We start from the raw sequence: 8,798 nt of genomic DNA, 5'->3' as shown, positions 1-8,798 counted from the left end.
AGAGCCATGTGTTCTGTCCATGGTGCTGACTACCTACAGAGCTCTATATAGAGCCATGTGTTCTGTCCATGGTGCTGACTACCTGCAGAGCTCTATATAAAGCCATGTGTGCTGTCCATGGTGCTGACTACCTGCAGAGCTCTATATAAAGCCATGTGTGCTGTCCATGGTGCTGACTACCTGCAGAGCTCCATATAGAGCCATGTGTGCTGTCCATGGTGCTGACTACCTGCAGAGCTCTATATAAAGCCATGTGTTCTGTCCATGGTGCTGACTACCTGCAGAGCTCTATATAAAGCCATGTGTGCTGTCCATGGTGCTGAAACATTGTATTGTGATTTGCTTCCTACTGGCATCCTGTTTTCTTTTCTTTGTTGTGTCTTTCAAAATGCGCATCTGGCAAAGTGATTCACTATATCTCTCTTGTATGTTTTATTGGAAATATGTGATTATCATAGGCCATTATATCAGCTGTCTTTTTTGATTTATAAATATGTGGTCAGAAGGACCCTCGAGACCACCCACCCTACTGTGCATAAACACATCTGACTCAGAGATCACACCATCAAGCGCCGTTTTTCACTCTGCAAAAATAACATAAAAATACATATAAATAATATAAATGTTTGTAATAATAATGTACATAAATATAAATAATATAAATGATTGTAATAATAATGTATAGAATTGTAATATAAATAATACTCTGTTGATAGACGTGTGTGTGTGTGTGTGTGTGTGTGTGTGTGTGTGTGTGTGTGTGTGTGTGTGTGTGTGTGTGTGTGAATTGATAGATCATCTATCCCCTATCATGGGACCGTTACACATTACTGTACATAACCCATCACTCTTACCGTGTAGGACTACACAGGCCAAAGTCTATAGCCACTGTCTGATCAAGAGTTTAACCACAAAAGCCGACACCCCGATAGCTGGTGTTTTTTGCGGAGGTGTAACTGCCTTAGAGCTGTCACATCGGTGAGCGGCTTGCTGCTCATGTGGTTGTCACGACCCTTCAGAATGTAGCTAGGCTATATAGAATTAATGACACTCAAATAGAAAATCATGAAACAAGATAATAAGGATTTATATCAGCCTAATCAAGGTGTAGATTACATCACACATTCCAGTGTTTGAACAAGTCTACATGGGATTATTACTAATGCCAGTTGGCCCTTGTAATGGTAATGTCCTCTTTAGATATAATGCTGCGAGCCGCTTGTTGATTTGACAGCTGACACCGCATAAATAAAATCAATGAAGCTGCTACGCAGGTTAATCTAGCCCCACGTAATGCTCATAGAGGTTTTCTAACCTCAATGGGACTTCCTGGATAAATAAAGGCTAAAGTAAAAACAATAACAATACCGTCCACAGCCCAAAGCCCATAATCATGGTCCCCATACCGGTGCATATCTGACCTCAACAACTCTGTCAAAGTAAGGCTTAGAAATATCCATACATACAGTGCCTTGCGAAAGTATTCGGCCCCCTTGAACTTTGCGACCTTTTGCCACATTTCAGGCTTCAAACATAAAGATATAAAACTGTATTTTTTTGTGAAGAATCAACAACTAGTGGGACACAATCATGAAGTGGAACGACATTTATTGGATATTTCAAACTTTTTTAACAAATCAAAAACTGAAAAATTGGGCGTGCAAAATTATTCAGTCACTTTACTTTCAGTGCAGCAAACTCTCTCCAGAAGTTCAGTGAGGATCTCTGAATGATCCAATGTTGACCTAAATGACTAATGATGATAAATACAATCCACCTGTGTGTAATCAAGTCTCCGTATAAATGCACCTGCACTGTGATAGTCTCAGAGGTCTGTTAAAAGCGCCGAGAGCATCATGAAGAACAAGGAACACACCAGGCAGGTCCGAGATACTGTTGTGAAGAAGTTTAGAGCCGGATTTGGATACAAAAAAGATTTCCCAAGCTTTAAACATCCCAAGGAGCACTGTGCAAGCGATAATATTGAAATCGAAGGAGTATCAGACCACTGCAAATCTACCAAGACCTGGCCGTCCCTCTAAACTTTCAGCTCATACAAGGAGAAGACTGATCAGAGATGCAGCCAAGAGGCCCATGATCACTCTGGATGAACTGCAGAGATCTACAGCTGAGGTGGGAGACTCTGTCCATAGGACAACAATCAGTCGTATATTGCACAAATTTGGCCTTTATGGAAGAGTGGCAAGAAGAAAGCCATTTATTAAAGATATCCATAAAAAGTGTTGTTTAAAGTTTGCCACAAGCCACCTGGGAGACACACCAAACATGGAAGAAGGTGCTCTGGTCAGATGAAACCAAAATTAAACTTTTTGGCAACAATGCAAAACGTTATGTTTGGCGTAAAAGCAACACAGCTGAACACACCATCCCCACTGTCAAACATGGTGGTGGCAGCATCATGGTTTGGGCCTGCTTTTCTTCAGCAGGGACAGGGAAGATGGTTAAAATTGATGGGAAGATGGATGGAGCCAAATACAGGACCATTCTGGAAGAAAACCTGATGGAGTCTGCAAAAGACCTGAGACTGGGACGGAGATTTGTCTTCCAACAAGACAATGATCCAAAACATAAAGCAAAATCTACAATGGAATGGTTCAAAAATAAACATATCCAGGTGTTAGAATGGCCAAGTCAAAGTCCAGACCTGAATCCAATCGAGAATCTGTGGAAAGAACTGAAAACTGCTGTTCACAAATGCTCTCCATCCAACCTCACTGAGCTCGAGCTGTTTTGCAAGGAGGAATGGGAAAAAATGTCAGTCTCTCGATGTGCAAAACTGATAGAGACATACCCCAAGCGACTTACAGCTGTAATCGCAGCAAAAGGTGGCGCTACAAAGTATTAACTTAAGGGGGCTGAATAATTTTGCACGCCCAATTTTTCAGTTTTTGATTTGTTAAAAAAGTTTGAAATATCCAATAAATGTCGTTCCACTTCATGATTGTGTCCCACTTGTTGTTGATTCTTCACAAAAAAATACAGTTTTATATCTTTATGTTTGAAGCCTGAAATGTGGCAAAAGGTCGCAAAGTTCAAGGGGGCCGAATACTTTCGCAAGGCACTGTAACTCTTAGAAAACCCTAACCCTTCTGGATAGAACCAAAAAGGGTATTGCTTGCTTCATATATGGCACACCTAAAGGTTAGGTACAGAACCCTTTTGTAGGGTTGTTTGATCAGAACCCCAGGGGTTCTTCTTCACTAAAACAAAATTGGTTCCATATAGAACACTTGGGTTCCATATAAGATTCTATGTAGAACACTTGGGTTCCATATAAGATTCTATGTAGAACACTTGGGTTCCATATAAGGTTCCATATAGAACACTTGGGTTCCATATAAGGTTTCATATAGAACCTGAAGGGTGCCATACATAAAGCTAGCATATAACCATTCTTTGGTAATATCCAGAACCTTTTTCTCTAAGAGTATATACTGTATTCTGGCTCATGATATTATGATGTTCTTCAGTTAGAATAGTGAGGATGGAGGTGATGATCGATATTGATGATGATTTACAGAACAACAGTCACTCAATACTGCACCGAAACATTTTCACAAAATTATATCATTCACATTATTTTTAAACACATTATTAAGACAAAAAAAATGAAGTAGGCCTATTCGTAAACTAATGGATCATCATTTTTTCAAATACATTAAGCGATCACATTCACCTTTTTTTACTTCACTGATTTAAATACAAATGCATTTTCCTTCGACTTTTATACAGTTGAAGCGTTAATTTGATTTGAGCACACATTGAGCTTAGCTGCTGCGTTGAGGCTTTGGCACGACGACATAATTAATGAGCCTTATTTAAACACCTATATTCCAACATGCACCCAGTCAGCACAAAGGCCTATAGCATTACAGAGGCCTTTCTTATGTGGGATTAAATTAGTATTGAACATGTTTCTCTGGAATCTCTTCCTGTAGATGGGATATTTCTGGCATTGCGTCTCTTTATAGAAGATTGTTGCAGGTCTCCTCACGGCGAAAACAAGTCAAATGAAACATAATTCCCTGATGAGATGATAATTCGTGTTTGCTTTTTACCTTGATAATCTACACCGCTGGTCGTCTCCAAGTTTTCATAATAATTGTATTAATATGATTCAGTAGCCTAGTTGTTTATCAGCTATAGATATAGGCCCAATTTTAAAAACACAATAGAAAATATTTTTACACAACATTTGCAATCAAACCAGTGTTAAATTCCCTGTGACAAACTGCTATATGTTAAGGTCAATGAATAAACAAATACTTACATAGATAATTCAATACACAGGGAAGAAATTAATACATTCATAAACTCATCAATCAATAAATTGCATGTTAAACACTTTGTATTGGCACACCGTGCTCCTTCCACTGGTGATCTGTGTGTGTGTGTGTGTGTGTGTGTGTGTGTGTGTGTGTGTGTGTGTGTGATGAATAGTAACAGGGGAAGTATAACCTTTTAAGTGTTCTATTAATTATGCCTCTGCCTACTGGCTCTGAGTCCCCGCCTGGTAGCTCTGCCTACTGGCTCTGAGTCCCAGCCTGGTAGCTCTGCCTACTGGCTCTGAGTCCCAGCCTGGTAGCTCTGCCTGCTGGCTCTGAGTCCCAGCCTGGTAGCTCTGCCTTCTGGCTCTGAGTCCCAGCCTGGCAGCTCTGCCTTCTGGCTCTGAGTCCCAGCCTGGCAGTTCTGCCTACTGGCTCTGAGTCTCAGCCTTGTGGGTCTGCCCTGCGGACCGAAGGTGTAATTCATAGTGTAACCGGCCCTCTGGCGATACCCGGTACATGGATGCCGAGCTGAGGGAGCCGTGACCGGGCACAGAACTGTATCTCATCCCATAGTGGCCGCTCTTCCCGTACTCCTCCGGTTCGTCGTGTTTCAGAGAGAATATGCCGTTAAAGTTCAGAGGAGGGCTGATCTGTCCGCCTAGGTGTCCCTCCCTTCCTCCCTCAGGAGGCGTGTGGTCGTAGCACGGCTCGTACTGGCCACCGTAGCTGTAGTGCCGGCTGTGGTAGGACGGCTTGGCGCTGCCCAGGGTGCTGCAGGCTTGTCCAGGGGCCGTGCCCAGATCTGCCCCGGGGTAGGGATACATGTTGTCATAGTGGGCCGTACTACCGGGGTACGTCACCTCTCCGTTGTGGTCCGTGAGGAAGGACCTGGCTTTCAACTGCAGACAGCCAGCCACCAGGTTGGTCGTGGGCTGGGACAGGCCCTTACACAGAGTTTGAACGAACCCCAGCAGGTCCGGCTTCTTGCCCGCAGACAGCGTCTCTGACAGGGCCCAGATGTAGTTCTTAGCCAGGCGCAGAGTCTCTATCTTGGAGAGCTTCTGGGTCTTGGAGTAGCAGGGCACCACCTTTCGGAGGCTCTCTAACGCGTCGTTCAGACCGTGCATCCTGCTGCGCTCACGGGCGTTTGCCTCATGACGGCGCACCGTGACCCTCTCCTGTCTACCTTTTGTCAACTTCTTTCTCCGTGGTCCTCTCTTTCTGGGGTGTCCGTTTTCATCCTGCTGGATGTCATCCTCTCTCTCTTCTTCCTCATCCTCTCTTTCTGAGATGTCACCCTCCTCTGGGTCCGACGTGATGTCCAGGCTGTGTATCGGGTCTGGCTCCTCCTCGCCCTCTCTCTCCGGGTTCGACGTGACGTTCAGGCTGTGTATCGGGTCTGGCTCCTCCTCGCCCTCTCTCTCCGGGTTCGACCTGATGTCCAGGCTGTGTATCGGGTCTGGCTCCTCCTCGCCCTCTCTCTCCAGGTTCGACGTGATGTCCAGGCTGTGTATCGGGTCTGGCTCCTCCTCACCCTCTCTCTCCGGGTTCGACGTGACGTTCAGGCTGTGTATCGGGTTTGGCTCCAGATCCGGTAAGCTCCCACGGGGGTAGTTGACTCCAAACCGGGGCTCATACGTCATATCTGGTTCTTCATACGGTAGAGTCAACATGATTCCTATAGACCACAACTCCCAGTTAACACACACGCAAGCAATGCAGTCAACACATAAACTATTACAATGCCCACACTATGTATAGCCTGTCAATGTCAAATTTTCATGTGCTTCTCCTATATATGGAGAATCTGGAGAGATGTTGTGTTGCTATTTGGCAAAACCAAGGCCAAAGTCACATGCTCCAGCAATCAACATTTCTGAATAAATTAGTTATACATATATATATGCTATTTAGTGACAAACTATTGATAGAACAACATGCATATGATAGGTGAAACAATCCGTATACCAAGACAAGTCTCCTCACCTGAATGTATGTCAGCGGGCGGTGTGCATGTTCTCTAGTATCTCCCTTCTCTCTGTTCTGTGCCACCTTCTCTCCTCTCTTCTCTCCTCTCTTCTCTCCTCTCTTCTCTCCTCTCTCTTCTCTTGCAAACAAAATGACAGAATCATTCCTTTACTGGTGTCTTTCTCTCCCCCCTCCTCTCTCTCTCTCTCTCTCTCTCTCTCTCTCTTTCTCTCTCCACCTCTCTCTCTCCACCTCTCTCTCCTTCTCCCCCCTCCTCTCTCTCTCTCTCTCCACCTCTCTCTCTCTCCACCTCTCTCTCTCTCTCTCTCTTTCTCTCTCTCCTTCTCCCCCCTCCTCTCTCTCTCTCTGTCTTTCTTTGAGAAATGACACTCATGCCAACTGCCAGAGCGGGTACCCATGCCATCTGCCGCTGCCATCTCGTGGCAGGGCGTAGTCACGTGGCTCCTGTCCCGTGGGACCTCCATCCCGCGCTGATCATCTGGCATCTTGGTAATGGGCACCGGGAGGCTCACGCTGAACCGTCAAACAGGCAGACCAGAGAAGGATAACAACTCATATAACTGTCCTCCAGATCAGAAAGATGGCGCGATGCCTTAGGGCTGTTTAAGGTAATATACTGTATGTAGGTTGGCAACAAGTAGGTCCCAAAAAACTGTTTTTACATGTATTATTTATCATCAGAAAATCCATGGATAAGATATGAATGTGATGGAATATATTGAAGGATGTAGCTTCTCAACAATGCCAAAGCATTAGTTATGTGCCCTTTGTGACAGAGCTGTCATTTTCAACCGATGCAATTGAACCTGCTGTAAAATGTACTTTATAATTTGGCCCCTGAGTGCGATTGTATTAATACAATAGAATAAAGTAATATGAAGTTAACTGAATACAATAGCATGAAACAGCTACAGCTATAGGGACCACCAGATACAGCTATAGGGACTATAGGGACCACCAGATACAGCTATAGGGACTATAGGGACCACCAGATACAGCTATAGGGACTATAGGGACCACCAGATTCAGCTATAGGGACTATAGGGAACACCAGATACAGCTATAGGGACTATAGGGACCACCAGATACAGCTATAGGGACCACCAGATACAGCTATAGGGACTATAGGGACACCAAGATACAGCTATGGGGACTATAGGGACCACCAGATACAGCTATAGGGACTATAGGGACCACCAGATTCAGCTATAGGGACTATAGGGACCACCAGATACAGCTATAGGGACTATAGGGACCACCAGATTCAGCTATAGGGACTATAGGGACCACCAGATACAGCTATAGGGACTATAGGGACCACCAGATTCAGCTATAGGGACTATAGGAACCACCAGATACAGCTATAGGGACTATAGGGAACACCAGATACAGCTATAGGGACTATAGGGACCACCAGATACAGCTATAGGAACCACCAGATACAGCTATAGGGACTATAGGGACACCAAGATACAGCTATGGGGACTATAGGGACCACCAGATACAGCTATAGGGACTATAGGGACCACCAGATTCAGCTATAGGGACTATAGGGACCACCAGATACAGCTATAGGGACTATAGGGACCACCAGATTCAGCTATAGGGACTATAGGGACCACCAGATACAGCTATAGGGACTATAGGGACCACCAGATTCAGCTATAGGGACTATAGGAACCACCAGATACAGCTATAGGGACTATAGGGACCACCAGATACAGCTATAGGGACTATAGGGACCACCAGATACAGCTATAGGGACCACCAGATACAGCTATAGGGACTATAGGGACACCAAGATACAGCTATGGGGACTATAGGGACCACCAGATACAGCTATAGGGACTATAGGGACATCCAGATTCAGCTATAGGGACTATAGGGACCACCAGATACAGCTATAGGGACTATAGGGACCACCAGATTCAGCTATAGGGACTATAGGGACCACCAGATTCAGCTATAGGGACTATAGGAACCACCAGATACAGCTATAGGGACTATAGGGACCACCAGATACAGCTATAGGGACTATAGGGACCACCAGATTCAGCTATAGGGACTATAGGGACCACCAGATACAGCTATAGGGACTATAGGGACCACCAGATTCAGCTATAGGGACTATAGGAACCACCAGATACAGCTATAGGGACTATAGGGACCACCATATACAGCTATGGGGACTATAGGGACCACCAGATACAGCTATAGGGACCATCAGATACAGCTATAGGGACCACCAGATACAGCTATAGGGACTATAGGGACACCAAGATACAGCTATAGGGACTATAGGGACCACCAGATACAGCTATAGGGACTATAGGGACCACCAGATTCAGCTATAGGGACTATAGGGACCACCAGATACAGCTATAGGGACTATAGGGACCACCAGATTCAGCTATAGGGACTATAGGAACCACCAGATACAGCTATAGGGACTATAGGGACCACCAGATACAGCTATAGGGACTATAGGGACCACCAGATTCAGCTATAGGGACTATAGGG

At 44.9% G+C, this 8,798-nt stretch overlaps 1 protein-coding gene across 1 annotated transcript; it reads right to left on the bottom strand.

Moving 5' to 3' along the window:
• Positions 1-1,063: 1,063 nt before the first annotated feature.
• LOC110530903 (neurogenic differentiation factor 6-B) lies at positions 1,064-6,642 on the bottom strand. The gene is made up of 2 exons (XM_036986792.2): positions 6,276-6,642; positions 1,064-5,967 (listed from the first exon to the last, which is right to left on the bottom strand). Exon 2 carries the CDS (start codon positions 5,960-5,962, stop codon positions 4,715-4,717), a length of 1,248 nt encoding a protein of 415 aa, XP_036842687.2. The 5' UTR covers positions 5,963-5,967; positions 6,276-6,642; the 3' UTR covers positions 1,064-4,714.
• Positions 6,643-8,798: the final 2,156 nt, after the last annotated feature.

Source organism: Oncorhynchus mykiss, chromosome 8 (genome assembly GCF_057628025.1).
Source record: "Oncorhynchus mykiss isolate SJ-2025 chromosome 8, ASM5762802v1, whole genome shotgun sequence".
NCBI lineage: Eukaryota > Metazoa > Chordata > Actinopteri > Salmoniformes > Salmonidae > Oncorhynchus > Oncorhynchus mykiss.
This window is presented reverse-complemented; position numbering and strand designations above follow the sequence as displayed.